This window comes from Aulonocara sp. 'chitande type north' Nkhata Bay, linkage group LG13 (assembly GCF_057382095.1).
Source record: "Aulonocara sp. 'chitande type north' Nkhata Bay isolate Kocher_YH1m ecotype deep benthic linkage group LG13, A_spYH_male_GT1.1, whole genome shotgun sequence".
Lineage (NCBI taxonomy): Eukaryota > Metazoa > Chordata > Actinopteri > Cichliformes > Cichlidae > Aulonocara > Aulonocara sp. 'chitande type north' Nkhata Bay.
Window position 1 is genome coordinate 27,691,122 of NC_141356.1, and position 20,659 is coordinate 27,711,780.

The following is a 20,659-nucleotide window of genomic DNA, read 5'->3' on the forward strand; positions in this document are numbered from 1 at the left end:
GGGGTGATGTCAGGTCAGAAAATTGTGTGAAACATATTTTCTTACAGCATAAAAACATCGTCAGTATAAATAAAATAAATCGGGATATCAAGTGGCAACCAGCTGGAGATGAAATCAAGACAAGAGAATACAGAAGGTTAAAAAGCCTTTATGTGATCAACTTGATCACTCCATATGTACAAGCGGCAGTACAGCAGACACTGAATTATGTCACACGACATGGCCACTCACACAGACCAGACACACCAGCCTCTGGGGTGTGTGGAATATCATCTATAATCTAGAAATACAGTCCTGAGGGACACATAGGAAATGAGTGTGTGTAATTGAAGGCATGAAAAAAGCATATCCCATTAATGAGAGCAGAGGAAGTGTCATGGCACAAATGACTCGGAGCAGGTTAGAGAGGTAACGACATTAGGTTGGGAAGAAAGTCTTTTGGGTCGTCTGTTGTTAACCATTATCTCCAGCTAATCACTGGACTTGCTAATTTTATGAAAACACAGTAAACTTTGATCAGTTGTATGTTTTACAGTTTTACAAAAGTTTATTTAGAGCAGCAATAAAGAATGACATTTAAAAATGATTACTGGGATACAAAAACGAGTATAAACACAGGCTTTCATGTAGACGCTCGCTGCTAAAACACAGTGTCAAAAATATTGAGTACTTTACACAAACAATATAAAACAACGAGAAAATAAAAACACTGTTTCTTAAAGTATGAGTTTTCAGTGAGGTCTCTAAAAACTAGGCGAATGTCTACATTTGTGGTAGATACCCTGCAAGTCACTTTGTGAACTATTGTCCTGGCAAATCTACTCTATAGCCTATTTAATATCAAAATATATTAGATATACTAAAATCAAGTACCAGATATGGCATTAAAGTTACTGAATCTAAAAAGGACATTATCACAAACCACCTTACACAGAGGAACTAAGAGTGAGTATTTGTACTTGAGCAATACTGGAAATGTTTTCAAATAAGCTGCACAAAGGTCAGAGTGACAGTTTTAAATGTCTATGGCAGTTTTGTCCTCTCTGGCTTGTCTGCTGCCCACCCGTCTCCGACCCTCCATCAGAAATGACAGCACTATCACCCAGCGCTGTGCTAGTGACCGCTGTTGTGCGGCGCTTTCGCATTGTTTAAAGTAGGTGGTTGTTCCAGTGGCGACAGCATCAAACTGCTCAGTTAGAAGCCACACCTCCCAGATGAGTGTCAGTCCATTCATGATCATCATTACAACAACCCAGAAATCCTCACCTAACAATGTGAGCCACAATGAGAAGCTGTGGCTGCCTCCAGGCATCTTGCTGTACAGGTAACTTATTCCCGTGGCAACAAAAAGAAGGTGGGCAGCCACCATGGAGAGGATGAAGACCAGGAACAGGCGGTGGTTACCTCGGCCAATGCACCGGTTGAGGAAAAGGCAGTGATGGTCGTAGTCTTTAATGCACATTTCACACAGCTTGCAGTGTTTAGTGTAGTCAGGCTGAAAGAGCTGTGATGAAGACAGGAGAAGGTCATCAAAATATTAGAAAGAAGTAATGCATTTTTATGTATAGACTTTACCAAAAAAAATGGACAGGGCTTTAAACCTGCATTCTTTCTAATGACCCACATAAGGCCACTCAAAAAAATGTGTCTGCTTGGTAATATTCAACTAATTTACATTTTTCATCCCAGAAAAAAAATGTATATGTGTGACACAAGCTGTACGGAAGAAGGATGAGAATGAAGATGACAGATTAATTTCAAAGCAAGAACTTTGATTCAGCGAGCTAAATTTTATAATCTGGAAATTTAAATCTTGCATATAAAGTTCTATTTCATTTAATAGTTTTTAATCAGATATTGGCTCTTTACATGATGTGTTACTGAGGGGCTCAATAGAGCTGTGGTTACAGATTTGCCTAACAAGCAAAACATCCGCGGCTTGATCCCGGGAGGAGACACAAAGCCATTTTTGATTCCATCAAGAAGAGCATCTGGCATAGAAATCAAACATGTGGAGCTACCTGCTGTGGTGATATTTGTTAAAAAGGGAGCAGACGAAAATAGGCAAAAAAACTGAAGTATACTAATACTACTACTACTAGTCAGTTTAGTCTTTCTAAACTAGATAGCTTCAGTACTGTGGTGAAGTTTACATCAATTTATGCTGTTGTAAGGAGACATCCAGAGCAGATGGTGATGATGCTGATTAAATTCACTTACTAAATTCTACCTTTTATACTAGCTTTAGGCTGTCTGAATCTGGAATCTATGTGCTAATGTATCTTGTTCAATTTTTTCTTTTTGCTAAATCCACAGGAAACAGTGAATACTTGAGTAGCAGTACATGTCACAGCCTGTAGACAAAGAAAAATATATCAGATCTCACAAATCAAGTCATTATGTGACTTATTACCAAGTGATTCTTTTCCTCTCACCTCACTGCAACATCAGATCTTAGGGTTCCCCCACCTACCAAATCACTGCATATATTACCTGGCAGCTCTGATATCTGTGGTCTTAACACACGTGCGTGAAGACCTTTTCTAATGTGAGGGGAGTTACAATTAGCAGAAAGGCTATGCATAAATTTCAAGATCTAAACAGAAAGAGTGATAATTAGAAAAATAACTACATACAATATAAAGTGTGGCATGTAAAACAAGTTACCAACATGCCCATATGAATGTCTCACCTCACAGTATGGACAGAACCTTTGTGGGCTCTGGTTCTTCTCCACCAGATCAGCGATACAAGAGAACTGAGGATCTGATTCTGCTCTGTCTAGTGTCCCAGGGTCTTGTGTCAGAACCTTACAGAATAACCCAAGGAGTATGGAAAAGTGGACCATCGACACCTGGGTTAAACTACTGGTTGGCCACACACATTCACAACATTAAGGATAAAAATTTTAATAGCACACTTTACATACATTTAAACAGACTCGGTAGAATACCAAATAAACTAGCTGCAGTTTACATCAGTGTTTGCTGGAATTCATATAAAATTGTAAAATGTATATATATGAAAATGTGAAAAATGTAACAGTCAGTAACCAAAGATTAGTGTAACCAATTCAAAATGGTAAATATGGTTAAATTTTCATCTTTTCCCTTTCCTGAGTTACACCATTTTTTTTTGTTTTCGAGTGGTTTATAATGTTGCAGTGAAGTTGAGTTTTGACTTCTTCTTCGCCACACCTGCCTCCATATCACCATATCCCTATCCTCTTTTCCTTCAACCCTCTGCATGTCCTTCTTCGCTCCATCTGTGAATCTCTCCCATGGTCTTCCTCGCTGCCCATATTTAGCATCCTTCACCCAGTGTATCCACTATCCCTCCATCTCAGCCTTGTATCTCTAACTTTGTCTCCAAACTGCTCATACTCTTTTCTAACCCTGTCCCTCCTGGTCACTTGCACCAAACTCTTAGCATCTTCATCTCCCCCACCTGTATTTTTGTCAGCGCCACCATCCACAAATAATACATCACAGCAGGTCTCACTACCATCTTGTAAACCTTCCCTATGACTCCATCTGTCACAAATAACCCTGTTCACTTTGATTACACCCAATGCTTTGGATGGTTGACCCCCAGGTACTTAAACTTTCACTACCTCTACTCCTCGCATCTTCACTGTTACACCTGCCTCCCTCTCATTCACACATGTATTCTGTCTTGCTTCTAATTACTTCCATTCCTCTTCTCTCCAGAGCACATCCACAGCTCTTCAGACTCCAGACTCACAATCACAATATCGTCTGCAAACATCGTCGTCCACGGAGACTGCTGCCTGACCTTATCTGTCAACCTGTTCATCACCAGTGCAAAGGAGAAGGGGCTCAAAGCTGATCCCTGATGTAATCCCACCTCCATCTTCAACCCATCTGTCACTCCTACCACACACCTCAACAATGCCTTGCTCACTATTGTCCTCACTCTCTCCAAGATTAGATTAAACAAAGGTCCCCTCTATCCTACATATCTCCATATGTGACTATTTGAATATAAAATGTAGTCACTTCATCATACAGTGGCATTCTATTTTGTCATAAATAGTGTATGATTCTGATGTGTTCATCCATGCAGTTGAACAATTGTGCTGAACTCCTCCAAGACTCACAGCTCAGCTAACGTAGGTGTGTGAAAAGCTGAATTATCAAGAAATATGTATGAGCAAAAGACCTAGTATATGCTAGCTTTTCAAAAGGATATTAGGCATCATTTTTCCATAGAAGCAGAGCAGAGAATGGATCAAACCAGCAATGAGGGTTCCCAAGTAGATCGGGTTAGGTAACCTAGAAAGAAGACATATGCTATGTGATATAATAGCAGTAAAGGATGATTATTTACATGCACTGCAATTTTTGCCAAACCTTTGGTATGTGGTCATGCGGTGGTATTGTGTGAAAATGCTTCTGGCAAGCCATGGGAAGAGCAAACCACAGATTAAACCCCCATAGCCTCCCAACATGGCTGCAATCAGCAGGATGGCAGCTCCACTCAGCGATGGAAAAAACAGTGTCCAGTAGTATAAAACTGTTAAGAAAGAAGAACACAAAACACCCTTTTACCTGTTTATAAGATCACATTCAGCATAAAACATCAAAAAAAAAAAAAAAATCCAATTTCAGAGTTGTAACATGAACTGTTTTGCAATTATTATCTTTGTGTTTTTATTGTAAAATAAATGAATAGAGCTCATATACAGATCCAAATGTACCATGAGACTCTCTGGGCTTGTGGTGTATTGGCTCATTAATGTACCGACTCAGTAGTTTGGTGAGTTGCTGATGTCTAGAGAAAAAATACAGCAGAGTAATAATCAGCATCATAATCCCAAGAGAAAGATCGAATCAGGAAAAGCAAACATACTGGATATTTCATAGGTACCAAAGGATGCTAGAATGAAATGCAGCATCCTTCTAGTTTTATGAGGGGGGTGTCACATATTTCTGGAAGCAGCAGATTCACCTAAATGTTTTGCCCTGTTTGCTGAGCTCCAGTGGTGTCAGGCCGCTATGATTCTTCTGATGGAGCATCCCGCACCCTGTTCTCTGCAGTAGTATCCAGCACACTTCCACTCCACCCCTCTCTGCTGCGACGTGAAGCGCTGTCGCACCCTGCTGGTCAACTGCATCCACAGCACACCTCTGAAACATATTTGCAAATCCCAGAAAATGTACATAATTTAAGCCTTAGTTTACATTTTAAACAGTTTAAAAGTGGAAAAGTAAAAAGAAGAAAAAACAAATATTTGCAAAAAAAGTGAAAAAGATAAAAACACCAACAGAATGCCTATTATTTTCAGACGCATTAAAACAGGTACAGGCATTGGTGGAAATCACTGCTCAGGCTCTTGAAAACAGTCAGTGACTACACTTCAATGCTCCATCCCCAAAATGCAAGTTGAAACCATGCATTCATGCAAATATATACTCTGTGTGCTACATGCAACACACAGAGTGAGAGACAACCAGTCACACTATTTACATTATTAATAATCCATACTCTAAATGTTTGGGTTAAAGAAGCACAAAGATCAAAAGTTGACTAAAGCATAAAGTCACAGTACATTTTTGTATGATGACGTTCGTCATCCCGGCAGCTTTTACACAATATATATTTGACTCAACATTGTTATTAAAACTTTTAGATTGGGCATTATCTTGTGTATTGCTGTGTAATAATACTGTTGCACAACTAAAGAGGGTGAAAGAGGCAGACAGTGAAAACTGTATCATACCTGGTCCTTGAGCAAATACCGAATAACTTCTGTGTTTCCTGTGGATGCAGCCAGGTGAAGGGGAGTCACCTGGTACATGTCTGTGTCTGTGAATCTAAACATTCCTGTCTCCCACAAATAGTGCACTGCAATGCTGGGAAAAACAACTAACAGTTAGTGCATGCATAATACAGTACTTTGCAAAAGTCACCCCACATTTCTTTATACTTTCCTTCCAAGAAGCCAGACTTTCTTCTCATTTTTATAAATGTCTTGAGCAATAGTTCTCCAGGCTTTCTGGAGGGTTTTTGTTTTTGTTTTAATTGAATTTTGGCTGCTTTTGCACTCATTTTCTGTTCAGGACATACAGGAATGTTCTGTCTGTTAACCCCCTTAACGCTGACCTGGACTAAAAATCAGTCCAATAGTTTTTTGGGTTTTTTTTGGAGTGATCAATGCAAATTTGGAAATGTTGGTTCTATCTATTTATGTTCAAATCAGTATACATACAGTGAGTGTCTACAGCCATCTGTAAAACTGGCAGAGGCTCTTTCATGGCATGGGACTGCATTTCAGCCAGTGGTGCTGGGAATCGTGTAAAAAATTATGAATGCAGAAAAGTACGGTAGGATTTTCATCCACCATGCAATACCATCTGGACAGTAACTGACTGTCAACAGCTTCTTTTGTCATTGTGACAATGATCCCAAACACCCTGCCAGTGTAGTAAAAGCATACCTGGATAGAAACACATATAGTAAAAGACTATCAGTGGACTGGGTTCACCAAAGCCCGGACCTTCTTATTAAAGCGGTGTGGAATTATTTTGACAGAAAATGGGAGCAAAGGCAGACAAGATTTAAGGAAGAGCTTTGAATGTCCTTCAAGAAGCCTGAAGAACAATTCCTGAAGTCATCTTAAAGAAATTCAGTTCAGGCTGTGTTGAAGAATAAAGGAGATATTAATGACTTTGAAACTTATTAGAACTGTATATCCTCTATGTCAACCTTATATACTGTATTTCTATTTATGTTTATACATGTATCAATAGATCACTGCACCTATTTCCCATTCTTATAGCAAAATATAAAGAAATTAGGAGTGGTTCAGGGCTTTTGCATAGCACTGTATATATAACTGTGTAGTAGCCCATGGCAAAAACGACTAAGTTTGTGATACAATGTTTCATCCACTTACATGCTCCCCCCAGTGACCGCATGGTGCAGTGATGTTTTTCCCTGTAGGTCTATGAGACGTAAATCGGCCCCATACTGCATCATTTGATGTATGATGTAGATGTTCCCTTGCCTGATAGTAGTACAAAGTGCACAAGCTCAAATCAAGCTCTCACCTTGAAAATCCAGGCTTTAACTAAATATGCAGCTGCTGCTCACCTGCAGGCAAAATGAAAAGCTGTCTGTCCTGCATCACATGTCAGGTTAGGACCAGCTCCTGCACTAAGGAAAAGGTCGACCAAGGCTCGGTTACCATGCAGAGCAGCATAGTGGAGTGGGGTAAAGCCACCCCAACCTGAATGATGAGAAACGCATTTACATTACACAATCAAGCTTGATGACACTGACCTTCAACTCTGACTTTGACTAACAATATGAGACTGGCATAAATGCATCGACTGTCAGCCTGTTGACGCTGAAAGCCCTCTCAAGTTTGGGGGTTGGAGTAGTTCAGCACAATGTGACTTTGTGCTGTGTTGTCACTGGATCTGTCCATCTCTTCATCACAGGATCTGTGCCAGACCATCTCACAGAAGAGCTGCAGCAGAGTTAGGTTTCTTTTTGGCATTGTGGCAAAATCAAACCAAGAGAGACCAGAAAATGATCAAATATACAATAACATCCGGTAAAACTATAGTTAACTCCCAAACACATTTGCACATTATTCCAAAGTTCTAAAGCCAGGCATGGCAAACAGCATAAAGTGGGTATAAACGTTCTCTTTCTAACTAATGTTTCAGCAGTTTTCTCGCAATAAAATGAGGAAATTGAGAAATCCCGTCGCGATAAGGTTGAATAATGACCTTTTAAAAAAGCCAGATCTGAAGTTTGCACTGTATCTCTTCCTAGCTTACCTTTTTGCTTGAGTATAGATCGGTTACTCTGAACGAAGTGTATACACTCTTCAATATTTCCTCTCTGTATACAATCAAATATGTCCCCACCGCTGACGGAGGACACGGGCATCGGATGCATTATGATGGGTACACGGAGGCCACCTTCTAGTGTTACCACCGACAGAAACTGCAAAGGAAGCAAAATCAACTCCTGGGAAGCGGCGCTACAACATCATAAGGTAAAGTGAGAAGGGATCTCATGTATCGCTACAAAGCAACCGACATCTTTCATTGTGTCAAACTGATTGAGGCAATCCACGCCCTGGACACCGCATTGGTTGCAAGGTGTCACGTGGCCGCGCTTTGCCCAAAGCACGTGGTCGCTATAAATACCATGACGCCTCCAAAGTAAGCAGTAGCGCTGTGCTGTGCCGCGATACCAACTATTACTAATACCAGTACCAATACTTTAAAAACATAATGACAGCTTATGTGGGGGAAGCAGAATGTCGTTTTGAAAATAAAACATAGATGATCCTATTTCACGATTTCTTAAAAAATAAATAAAAATAACTGTCAAAGTAGCCATTCATTTTTCCTGACTCTTTGAATACCCCCCTTCCTAATTATCTCCCTTCATCTATTTTCTTGTGTTAATTTAGTCTTTCTCCATCTCTTCCTCACTTCTCCACAGATGGTGCATCAGGATCAGTTGTTGCTGGTACTACTGTTCATGGTGCAGCTGCCCAGATAGTTAACATGTTGGTTAATTTGACACATTGGGCTGCATTTCTTTTTCTTTTCTTGTCATTGTTTTATCTCAGCTTTCCATCTTTTACCCACTTCTTCCACACTGAACCTTTTCTACAAGCTGCATGAGCGTGCAGCAAAGGTAGAGGAGGGAATGGGCTGTAAGTGCTTGTATCCACTGGGTCGCTCTTCAGGCCGGCCCATCGGCCGAAAAGTGCATCGGCCTATTGGGAAAATGCCCTGTATGCCAGAGTACCTGACTTAGAGGATAGAAACAACATATTGATCCGATCGCAATGCCAGTGTTGGTATCGATATTGTCGATATTTGGATGGCCCCGCCCACCTCTAGTAAACTGAAAGTGGCCTGGGGAACTTACCAGAATAGTGTAAAAGAAATGCAAACACCACGGTCATTTAATGGAAGTGTAAGGCATATACTGAAGGAAAAGAGAGCATGCCTTTTTTATTACTTGCCCCTTGCATTTAGTCGTGTAAGATTATGTAAGAATAGCATGGTTTAACCTATAGTGCTCAGGAGGTGAGCTTGTTGGAGTCGGAGGCTAAAATAAGAGTCCAGCTTTTTAACTTCAGAAGGAGCTCGTCAGTTACACATGTCGTCAGCTTACAAAGGTTGGTTAACACTTCTCGTTTTGAAAGTGGTTACTATATGACAGCTTGACCCTACAAAAGAGAGGGCAACTTTGACTGGGGAGCTGACTCATATGTGTGAAAACGTATGTGTGATTTCCATAGCCACACTGTTATCTTTACTCTTTAATTTGCATTCGCTAATTCTGGAACCCTCTTTAAGTGCAGGCATTTTCACTTGTGATACTTAATCTCAGTACTAATACTGAGCTATGCGGAAGGACATTGCTAAGCCATTTTCTTTGCTACATCAGCGTCTCTGCTCTCTTTACTGAAAAACACCGGTTCACTTAACTTATCAAGCTTGAAAGTCTGTGTAATTTTGAGCCTTTTCTTTTACTCCCAACTGCTGTTGATGACGTTTCTGTATCGTCAATACTCACAAGATGGCGCCGTTTAGTCATTTAGCTAAACACTTCACAAGTGCCGCACACGTCTGTGTGCAGAGTTTCTGCTGTGGTTATTGGCTTTAATTCACATTCACGAATTGTGGTGTGTTCTGCAACGTTGCTAAAGGCTAGTTTCTGTATTTAAAATACTACTTTAGCATATAAATACATCAACTGTCAACTTGCATGGGTTGCTCTTCTCATAGGTTGGTTTTGAAAAGTCCTTCCTAAACACAAACAGTCCAGCCATTCTATTTATTACCAGCAAACAAACAAAAAGCACTTTGTTTCCAATTGTTTCACCAGCAAGTCAATTCCTTCACGCGACGTGACTAAAAGCCAGGTTTGTGGCTTTTGTTGGTGAGTCATGGGCCATGCCACTGTGATTAAATATCATAATAACCTTACAAGACCGGTCTATAAAAAGAAAAGGGACGTTTCTTTGAGCTGCAGTGGGAGGGCCTCATCTAGCCAGCTAAACAACTGTTATTTCACTTCTGCTTCTCTAAGGAAGTGGGAAAGCACATGACTCGCACCAGCTGATTTGAGTTGCTCAAAGTTCAGTCTACTTGGTGGAGATTAGTAAGAGGCGGGTACTTTTACAAAGGGGGCTGCAATGTATGCACTAGTCATGTCTTAGCAGGTTTCTTCTTGTCCATTCCTCCTGACATGGGAACAGAAACAGACCACTCAAGTAGTTGGAATAACACAGCACAGATGACAACATCACCTTAGTGCCAGGAAAACCCCAGATGGCTCTTACACAAACTCAGGTAAAGAATGATCTGTTGCATCTAAGTATTCATGAATTTTGTGGGAAATATGAAAAATGTGTTGGCTTTAAGTTAAGCCCTCTGATTCTTACCACCATTGTTCGTTATGAGTACGTGATTCAAAATGGAAAGTAGTCGAAATAGAGCGACTATAATATGGAAACGACACTCTGGCTACAATTGCCATGCAGTACAATGGCATGAATGTTTAGCAGTAAAACTCCTCACCTCCTGATATGCTGTTAAGCAGAAGTGAAACACATTGCCTCGCAGTATTTAAATAAAGGGCTTATTCAGAGTCACTTACTCCCAACAATGTTGTCCTATTATAAGGATAACAAGCTTTTGATTTTGGAAGTGCAGTTGTATTGAATTGACTTAGGAGTGCTTATTGTGTCATTTTCACACGAGCGATAACTGGTGCTGGTCATTTAACACTACACTACCGGCCTATTCTTAGCAAAAGATCAGTCTTATTTTTTTGACAAAGCAATGGTGCGTGTGAAGCGTGAAAAGTATCACACAGTAGCTCTCAAAGTACTGAAAGTTGGACATCCTTTGTAAAATGCAGACCCTTCATAAAGATGGTAATCAGTAAATGAGAATGGCACATGACTGCCAGTGGTTTGTCCTTCTGCCTATTTCTGAATTGAGACAGTGTGACCAGGGTTGACGGCAGAAGGTTTAGCTTGGGACAAATTAAACTGAGTGACACAAGTGAAGAAAATGTGATTAGATAATATTGTGAAGATTATATAACCTTGCTGTATCTAAAAAGAAAAAAGATGGAACTGTCATATATATATTTTTTTCTTACCCCCTCCAGGAGCAAACCTTTAGAGGGGAGAGGATCAATAAGGAAACTGGAGAGCTGAGTGCTTCGGGAGAGTTAACAGTCTCTGTGGAGTTGAAGTCAGAGAAAGTGGAGGGCTCTTGTAGCAACCCTCAACTCACACAAGTGCTCAAAGAACAACTGCAGGAGCTGAGAATTCAAACAGCCTGTACCCCTGACCACAGAGCTGTTACTCTGGAGCAAAGAAAGGACCATCTGCGGAAAGTCCTGCCTCTATACATACAGGTATAGACCACTATAAGCAAATAAGTGCATACTTGCCACGGATTGTTCTTCTGTTTATTGTTTTCAGAATTATGTCTTGCACCTCAGTAGTCTACCAAGCATGTTATGTATTTCTGAATATTGTATAACACAGAACAAATTTTCTTCTTGAGAGCCTTTATTAGATTATGTCATTCCAGTTTGCAGTGGGGCCTAAGTTCAAATTTATAATCAACTTTGAAATGGGTAAGTAGATTGCTGGAGACAGTGTGGCATCTGGAAATGCTTCAAACCACAGGAATGAAGACTTAAAGCAACATTAGATGACAGTCAGATGTTTCAACCTTAGGTGATCTTATCACTGAGTGGTTCCAGAACTATTGTGTATGTTGTTCCTGTATCTTTAGATAATAATAAAAAAACAAAAACTCCTTTAAATTGGTGGCTTCATGCCTTACTTTGATTAACTGGTGAAAGAGGTTTTTCTGTTTTTTCCTCTCTCGATGCATCCCAGTTATGAGGAACCCTTACTGTTTTTTGTAACACTTGCATGCACTGTTTCACCACTCTGCTCTTACAAATGCAGACATAATTAGTCTCCATACAACCACACGGAACCTGATGGCTGTGTGTGGTTGTATGTGAAAACCTCACAACCTCATAAGTCCATCTTTAGCAAACTAAGTAAAATCTGATATTTTCTCATGGAACTGAAGACTGTATAGTGTGTGGTACCTTTCATTATTTATAGTATAAAACAGCGGTCTAAATGTAATATTTTACTTAACTTAATGCCAAGTACTTAGTTAAGTAAAATATTAGTTATCTTAATGTCAAGCTGACGAGATTGGCTACTGAGAGGCAAAAATCGGTTGCATTTTAACTTACTCTTACACTCAGTTTCAAAGTAATTCGCAGAGAGAACTCTTATTAATTAAATTAGTTACATCAAACATGTTGATAGTACATCAAATCCAAATAAATATTTCTGTTCTCAGTTTTTACTTAAAGGTTTTCAGAGAGGTATTGGGACTGTATTTTGTTGTATAGAGAGGGAAATGGTGTGCACAACATGTAACTTAGTACATGGCTACATTTACAAAAATCAGCTTCGTCTTCGTCTTCTTCTTCTTCTTCTTCTTTTATTAGTCTTTTATTTATCCAGGTAAAACATCTCACTGAGATTAAAAATCTAATTTCCAAGAGAGACCTGGCATCATGGCGACATAAGTCAAAATACATGTGATGGTTTCTATCCTCTTCGATTCCAGGCCTGTGAAGATGGTGGCCGATTTGAAGGTTTGGACATCAAGGAGCTCGCAGCTCTCACCGCTGACACTGTCATCAGCATTGTCCACAAGAGACTGGCAGACAGACCTGCAGGTACTGCTTCTTACAGTAAATATAGCACAGTAAATTAAGACTTTGGGACTTTCCTCCACCTACTTCTGCTATTTCTGGGTGTCGCTGTTTTTTTCAGTCAGTTATTTTGGCCACTTGGTAAATGGGATGCATATTGAAAATCAAAAGCATACAGTACAGTGTAATGCAGACTGTTCTAAAAAATTATGAAAACACAGAAAGAGGTTACCACTTTTCTGGTTTTATATTTCTATTTCTCTGTCTCTCTCCCGTCTTACTCTCTGTTCCAACTGTTGCCCGTTGTTTATGAAACTGTATATTTCTTTAGATAAGAAAGAGAAAGTTATTTGAGGAAGTAAATGCTTCTTCTTTTTGACACGTGATTTAATTTAGAAAAAGGCCAGCATGGTCCCTGTAGTAGCTTATTAGTGATTTACCTCTTCTCAAGTTTAACCTTCATTTCATTTTAAATGAGTTTACTAGAAACTGTTGTGTATTAAATAAATTCAATTTAGTTATACTTTACTGAAACACTTCTAACTTAAAAAAAATCTGTTTGTTAATTTGGATTTATAATTATGCCAGCTAAGCACATGGTAAAGAACTAAATTGAGCAAAACCGCCGTATTTAACTGTTTTTGAGTTGCATTAATGCCTTCAGATTGTCACAATAAATCTGTTTAATTTGTTTGTTTTTAATCTCTCAGAGGAGGCCCGTGAAAAGGTGGTGCAGTTCTTCAAGAGGCCAGATAATGACACAAATCATGAAATGGAAGAAAGTTTAGGATGGCTGCTGTTAAAGTCTCTCTTGCTGCTTACAGCTGACAGCTCAGTGAGTCATTAACAGTTTTAAAGCATAGTAAAGTTTCAGTCGGGTTGCTACTCCATATTTTTAGTTGATCAGGTGAATTAATTATGTGTTTGTTTTCAGGATATACTGTCATGTATAAATCAAGAACTCCCTGGTGCTTTGATGAAATGTCTGTACCTTCTAGTGTGCCTTCCATCTAAAAAGGAGAGCATCAAAATAGAAGAAACCTTTCAGGAAACATTAACACAGGTTAGTAACAACTGACTTCTCCCTTTAGATGGCAATGGGTTATTTTTGTTTCTGTGATTTTTGGTTTTCTGTTGTGCAAACTCACATTTTCTTCTTTCCCCAATTTTTGACAAACCATACTTCTCTCGTCTTTCTCTTTTAGGTTATTCTTCAGCTGTGTAGGCTGCCAGTCAACGTGGAGATACTGGTAGAGACTCAGGAACTGCAGTGTCTTATTATTGGTCTCACGTCATTATGGGATCAGACCAGTGCCACCTGGAGGTATCAAGCCTCCCGCATCCTCAAAGCAGTCTCTGCTGTAGCAACAAGCAACACTGTCCCCAGCTTACTAGGTAAGATAAAACACAAATATTTGCAGTAATTAACATTTTTGTAGCAAGTATAGTCTTCTTACTGATTTGCTTCTTACTTGTAATAGGCCTCATTGCACTCTTAAATATTGTGTCAAAACAGGATACATAGTAGCATGAGTGGGAAGTGATTTGTGCAGTAATGAATTAATTATAGCAAGAAACATGATCTAACATCTCAACAGAGTTGTACTGAAAGTCACATGAAGCCTTAATAAGCACAAATAATTCATTCGAATGTTCTAGTGCACATGGGTTTACTCAATTTATTTTGGATACCAAGATGCTATCAACACTTTTCCATGTGGTATTTTGGTCAATTGACTCTGTGCCACTTTGCTGTGGAATTAACATTCTACTGCAGTTTGTGGAACTTTGCACTAAGAAAAACATTTTATTAAGTCACTATTCAAGACTGCTATAAAGATGTATGGTTGAAAAAAATTGTTTGATTCAACTGTAAACTTTTATGCAAATGGATGTTGTTGTCAATTCGCTAACCAAGAACACTGCTTTTCTTATTAGGCAAGAACTGTGTTCGCATCTGCATCCAGAACCTCTTGCACATCACTGGTGATGTCTCAGGATCACTGCTAGCTGAGGTGGCTGTGGCTGTGTTTAGCTTCATTAGAGACACCTATCACCTCAGTCCAGCCCTGTTCATCGAGTTTGACACAAACAATGGTTACAAGGCCCTCGAGAATATCCTGAAACGGTGAGAATAAAGGTCGCTGACACAAAAAACAATGAAACAGAAGCTGAAGTTAATGATACTCAATTAAAAACATATTAAGCAGACATACTTATCTAAAGACAATTAAATATGTTAAAAGAATTGTATTGTTGTTTTGTTGGTCTTTGTAAGCAAGGAGATGCACATTAGTGAAAGTTAAGTGGAATTTATTAGGATACAACCACTTCAAGTAATGAAATGTTTCATATAAAATCAATTTGGTTGGCCAGCACAGAGGAAGCTTTATTTATCTTTAGTAAAGAGCTTATCTTTAAATATTTATTTCTACTCATCATTTCTTATCTTTGTTGTCTCCTATTGTTATAAAATCATTAGCTGTGAGGAGGGCGTGTCCTTAGAGCAGTTTCAGCCTGTGGAGGAGTTACTGGCTCTCATTGGGTCTTTCACTCTTCTTGGAAAAACTGAACTGAAAGTGGCTCTTTGTGTCACCAACCCCCAACCTTCAGGCTTTAAATTTGACCCTCCACTCACTAAAGGTAGGCCAAGCCTTCATAATAAGCTCTCTATTGTTATTCTCAGGACACCTGTCACTAATTATCACTTAAGAGCTGATTGTACCTTGAGGATAAACTCTGTATTTGGAAGAGATGCTTCATATTCCAAACCATCTAATTAATATCAGTTGCATGGCTCAGCAAAGACAGAATCAGATTTCCCTCCCAGAAGAACCACACAGGTCATCCCTCCTTTGCACTTTTGCCTTTATATAACCCACCCAAACTACACTACCCACTTCCTATGATTTCCCACACATCCTGACTCCCCATACAGCTACCCCCACTGCAGCACACAACGCCCCTCGGGTTAACAGGAAGCTGAGGTGATTATGTCTGGGATGATGAAGTGGAGGCTTCCCCTCTAACTCTGTTAGGATGCCCCACATCCATTCACCACTGGCCTACAGCAACCAGTCATCTATCATGGATGCACACACATCTCTATCAACACTCATAAATAGAGTGTCCATAACAAACACATACATATCATCCCAGCGTACACACAGACACGCACTCAACACCCATCTATCACATCAAGGAGTAGATCTGTTTCCAGCAGAGGGACCAGGGACTGTTTTATGCTGACCTTATTTGGTTTTGATGCAATTTTGTGTAATCGAGAAAATGAATCCTATTACTAACCAGCCTTTTATTTATTCATGACAAACACAAGTGTGTTTTGGCACCTAAATGTAAGGCCTCCTCTTAATATTTTGACAGTACAGTAAACAAACTCTATCAAGGTAGATCATGCTACTTTTCTTTTGCACTTATGCATGCGACACTATCAAATCTTTGCTTGTATAACTCAATAGGTTTGTGAGATTGAACATGTGCTCTGTTGTTTATGTCTTTGTTTTCCTATGACATTCACATTGTGATGCCAGGAATTTGCACGGATAATTCAGGTTTTAAATTCAAAACATCTTTTAGCTAAATTGACCTCAAACTGATATTGTTTCACATTACTCTGTGTCATAAAGTAGTATAAGAGTGCATTCCCTACCCATTCATATAGAACATATTTTCTCAAATCTGATCAGATCTAAAAGCAAAAATCTTATTTTGAGAAGTGTTCTAGTCTTTGGACACATTTTAGTTTCCATACTCGTGTCTCCAGGTTTGGCAGTGAAGAACCTTCGTGCCTTCCACTTGCTGCAGGCCTCCTTGATGCATTCTGAGGATTCTCTGCTTGCCTGCCAGCTTCTTCGAACCTTACAGACAATATGGGAGAGAGACCCAGCCAATTTCTTCCTCTTGGAGTGGACTGTTCAGTCAGTGGCCCAGCTGGCTACTTGTGTGTGGCGTAAACCAGCTCCTGTCCAGAAACTCTTCTTTTCCCTTGTAGAGATGGTATGATTTCTGATATTGACAGTAAAATACATATGCATCCTTTGTCATCAATGCAACAAGCATACAGGGCCTGATTAAATATCTTTTATTTATTTATTTTTTTATTTTAAACAGGTGATATTTAAATTGAACTACATCCCCCATGAGACTTTGCGTGCGCTGTTGAATGTGTTGAAGCAGAGCTGGGCTGGGACTCTGGCCGGTGCGGTGGCAGGGATAGAATTTGGAGTGGTGGCTCTTAAGAGTTTTCACAAGTAAGCAGTGCAAGTTGTTAAAATATTTATCTTTTCAGTACGTTCCTGCTTGCTCGTTTATATATATATATATATATATATATATATATATATATATATATATATATATTTTTTTTTAATCCTAAAATAAAAAAAATATATATATTGTTTTTGGTCTTGTTAGTGAAATTACTTTAAAAAAAGAATGCAGCCAAAAAACAGTTGTCTTTAAAAGCAAAAAAGGTGGGTTATTCAGATCATTTAAATGTCTGTCTTTAAATATTAAAAATGATGTGTACTGCTCTTTTAATTTCTTTAAATAAAATCTCTGTTTTTGAAGGATGACTATGCACAGTGCAATGCTTTCCGAGGCGCTAACTGACTTGGGTCTGCTGGAGCTGCTGCTTGGAGAACTCCGCAGGAGAGCTAAAATCCTGAGGAAGGCTGGAGTAGTCTCTTGTCCTAAAATGGGTATAAATGATTGTTTCAGTTTCCTCAACTTGTCATATAATTAGTTGTACAAGTACTAAGTGCAGACAAAGGGTGCTTGTGTGACATAATGCCTGCCGTTACAAAAAACTTGGGAATGAACAGAACACTTGGCCATGAAAGAGTACTTAAGAATACAAAGTGTGTCATTGTGAAATGAAACTCGTATGCTTCTTTGTATTTGGCCATGTACCTTCGGTCTAGCAGGCAAATGTAACCTGAAAAGTGCATCTTTCATCCTGACTATGTGCCCTGCGGTTCACACCTTCTCTTTAGATTCTCAGCAGCTGCCATGTATCGAGGAAGGCGAGAAACTGCTCACTACTTGCATGCTTCAAGTTGTGTCAGCGCTTACTCTGCGTTCAATCAAAAACACAGGTACATGCAGTCATACTTTCCATATCCAGTCACTTGTGTACCAGGCATAATAAATATTTATTTCTTTCATTTGTCTTGAAGCTGCACACTGTTTTTGCTAAATGTTTTGCACATGTATTCCAGTTTCAGTGCGAGACCTTGGTATGATTCCCTATATCAAGATCTTCTTGGATGTTGATCAGTATCGAGAGTCCACTTTGAGCATTTTGGAGCAGCTAGCTGAGATTAACCCAGAGGAATTCATGAGTACAGCCATTGGAGCTCTCTGCTCCTCCACACAGCAGGAACTTGGATTAAAGCAAGACCTTTTGCAGGTACTTTACATGGACCCTCCATCAGAGACAACCTCACACACACACACACATCCAGTGATCTAAGTTGAACTGTGCATGTAGCCTCTATATCACATCATAACAAATAGTAATACACTTAAAACATAATAAGCTTCTGAATTTATTTTCTTAGCATGTGGGACTCTTATTCCATTATGGACAAATGCAGATTGATTTGCTAAAATGCGTTTAGCTGTTAACTCTGGACCGATTTGATTAGACCTGCAGCCTTGTGCTGTGGCACTCAGAAGATTACCACCTCTATCAGATCAGTGAATGGGACAGATCTGATTAGACTTAACCAAGTTACACACCTACTGTATGTGTCCATTTTTATAGATGGCAGCAAGAAGACCACTTACTTGCTGATATTATGTGTACTTTGTGTGTGAGCGCGTGTGCTTGTTTGTGCACACATGCACGCTTTTTTTCTGGAAGTGTGGGTATGTGTGTATGTGTGTGTCTGTTCTTTGTGCTAACATGGTTATAGCAGGTGGCAATCAGATTGGGTGCGACCTGGGCTAGCAAGTGTTGAGAGCCATTGTGATTACTCCAGTTTCAGTTAATCACATTTCCCCCTGCGTTCTGTCTCACACATTACCTACCTGATGGATTAGTTCTCTAAATTTGATAAAGGCTAATGGGATTTTGTTCACTTCCAAAAACTAGTTACCAGAAATGATTTATGATTTATCTATACGTTTCATCTATTTTTTATGACACTGTTTTAATTGAATGGGGAGATCTTTTAAAAGCCAAGCTTTTAGGCTTAGTGCCTATTACATTGCTTTATCTGTCAATGCTTGATCAGAATCTACTGGGTAAATGTATTATTAAGCTAAAATGTGTTTTAGTGTACATGCAGATTGTTCAAATGGTCTCAGTTCTGTCTTTGGTATTTCAGTCTTTGTTGAAGGTCTTGGAAAGCCCCAACAGTTGGGATGCCTTCAGGAGGGCAGGAGGCTTCACTGGACTGTTGTCTCTGGTGACGGACATGGAAGGAGCCCTATCTAACCCTCCGCAGGGAGAAGTGTGGAAGTCACTGGGGCATCAACCACTAGTTGACCACCTCCTCCTCACATTGCACATTTTGTCTGTGGTTGTGCATCTTCACACTGCAAATGCCCATCATTTTGAGACTGGTGGCTTTTATGAAAAACTGGCAGAGGCTCTACTTCAGCTTGGCTGCTTCCATGCTGAAGGCTCTGGGAGAGAGAAGTGGGTTGGTGAAAAGTGCTCCTGTCCCTGGACTGGAGAAGAAAACCAGGCTCCTGGAAAGAGCTTCTACCAGTTTGTTGATTTGGCAGAATCCCCTGTAGCTTCTGCCTCTCCCTCCACACCACAGCCCAATCTGCCTCTCACTCTTCAGACATGTATAAGGCTGCTGTCCTTTCTCGACCAGTTTGCCACAGGAACATACTCTCCTCAGAAGTTAAATTTGGGACCAGAGCGAGAGGATGGATGTGATGACAATAAAAGAAAATCAAATGGAACAGCAGCACATGAAGGAGTTTATTCAGGATCTCCTCCTGCCCACTTGGGATCAGGCTCACAGTCCATGGAGGACAAACAGGGAAGTTCCAGAAACATGGTGCCCAGGAGTCCCTCAGTTTGCACGGAGTCTCAGTACAGGTGGATATTTCATTTTGGAGGGTTTTTCTTAATATAAATTTATGCATTCACATCTAAATTGTACACATAAATGTACTAATTGTCTGTGATGTCAAGTATTGACCCTTTCTCCCCCCCCCCCCCTTTTTTTTTTTTTTTTTTTTTTTTAAATCTCTTTTTTTATTTTTATGTTGCCTGGTTTATAGTAGGTTCAGTTGTGATCCTGTTATTCTTCACCCAGGAGCAATCAGAGTTATTATGACTCTCCTTCCATCGGTTTTTACTCACGAGGACCCACAGGTACCTTTCCATACCTGACATTTTACAATCTCTAATGTGCCATACTTTTTAATCCTCAAAGAGGCCCGGCATTAGAGAAATTTATTTTCCTCTTTCACAGCTCTCAATGGAAGTCCAACTCTCACTTGCACACCACATCCAGGCAATGGTCAAATCTGAGCGAAACCGTCAGATTATGTGTGAGGGTGGGCTGGTCTCCATCCTCCTGGCCCACTGTCAGAGCATGTTGCTCACTCCTAACCACCCACTACATCTACCTGTTACACGCATTTTGGAGAAGCTCTCTTCCCAGTGCATCACTCCTTCAGACTTCAGGTCAGTTATGCACATAAACTGGAGTTTATATTCAAAGTATTTCTTTTTTGTACTGAACCCACAATATTGTCTATATAACCTTTCCCTCCTCAGAAAATTCCTGTGTTTGGGGGATCCTCTCATGTGTTTGGGAGACAAAACAGCCAAGCAAATACAGTCAGAATGTAACCCAGAAACCAACGGACCTGTATCAAATGGTACACATGTGTCAGG

The 20,659-nt window shown here is 39.8% G+C and overlaps 2 protein-coding genes across 6 annotated transcripts in view; one reads left to right on the top strand and one right to left on the bottom strand.

The window, feature by feature from the left end:
- Window positions 1-150: 150 nt before the first annotated feature.
- On the bottom strand, window positions 151-8,109 carry LOC147316263 (uncharacterized). Of its 2 annotated transcripts, none has more exons than XM_086259623.1 (10): window positions 7,812-8,109; window positions 7,117-7,252; window positions 6,920-7,030; window positions 5,744-5,876; window positions 4,972-5,150; window positions 4,721-4,794; window positions 4,374-4,536; window positions 4,213-4,295; window positions 2,693-2,883; window positions 151-1,504 (listed from the first exon to the last, which is right to left on the bottom strand). In XM_086259623.1, exons 1-10 carry the CDS (start codon window positions 7,930-7,932, stop codon window positions 1,016-1,018), a joined length of 1,680 nt encoding a protein of 559 aa, XP_086115749.1. In that variant the 5' UTR covers window positions 7,933-8,109; the 3' UTR covers window positions 151-1,015. The 2 variants fall into 2 exon arrangements, with proteins under 2 accessions (XP_086115749.1, XP_086115750.1); XM_086259624.1 differs by having other exon boundaries at window positions 7,117-7,495; window positions 7,812-7,831.
- Window positions 8,110-8,949: 840 nt separating this feature from the next.
- Window positions 8,950-20,659, top strand: part of wdfy4 (WDFY family member 4) — a 38,891-nt gene continuing 27,181 nt past the window's right edge. For 3 of the 4 annotated variants that reach the window (XR_015124462.1, XM_086259626.1, XM_086259628.1), the window contains exons 1-18: window positions 8,950-9,175; window positions 10,262-10,355; window positions 11,182-11,433; window positions 12,684-12,795; window positions 13,482-13,606; window positions 13,706-13,834; window positions 13,977-14,166; window positions 14,710-14,899; window positions 15,254-15,414; window positions 16,556-16,788; window positions 16,903-17,042; window positions 17,362-17,492; window positions 17,787-17,888; window positions 18,012-18,202; window positions 19,125-19,852; window positions 20,038-20,131; window positions 20,232-20,446; window positions 20,540-20,643. Coding sequence is in view for 3 of the 4 variants with exons in the window: in XM_086259626.1 (XP_086115752.1) it covers window positions 10,335-10,355; window positions 11,182-11,433; window positions 12,684-12,795; window positions 13,482-13,606; window positions 13,706-13,834; window positions 13,977-14,166; window positions 14,710-14,899; window positions 15,254-15,414; window positions 16,556-16,788; window positions 16,903-17,042; window positions 17,362-17,492; window positions 17,787-17,888; window positions 18,012-18,202; window positions 19,125-19,852; window positions 20,038-20,131; window positions 20,232-20,446; window positions 20,540-20,643 (3,118 nt within the window). In the remaining variant the exon portion in view is untranslated. Of the gene's footprint in view, window positions 9,176-10,118; window positions 10,356-11,181; window positions 11,434-12,683; window positions 12,796-13,481; window positions 13,607-13,705; window positions 13,835-13,976; window positions 14,167-14,709; window positions 14,900-15,253; window positions 15,415-16,555; window positions 16,789-16,902; window positions 17,043-17,361; window positions 17,493-17,786; window positions 17,889-18,011; window positions 18,203-19,124; window positions 19,853-20,037; window positions 20,132-20,231; window positions 20,447-20,539; window positions 20,644-20,659 lie in introns of those variants that run through there. The other variant, XM_086259627.1, reaches the window with a different exon arrangement.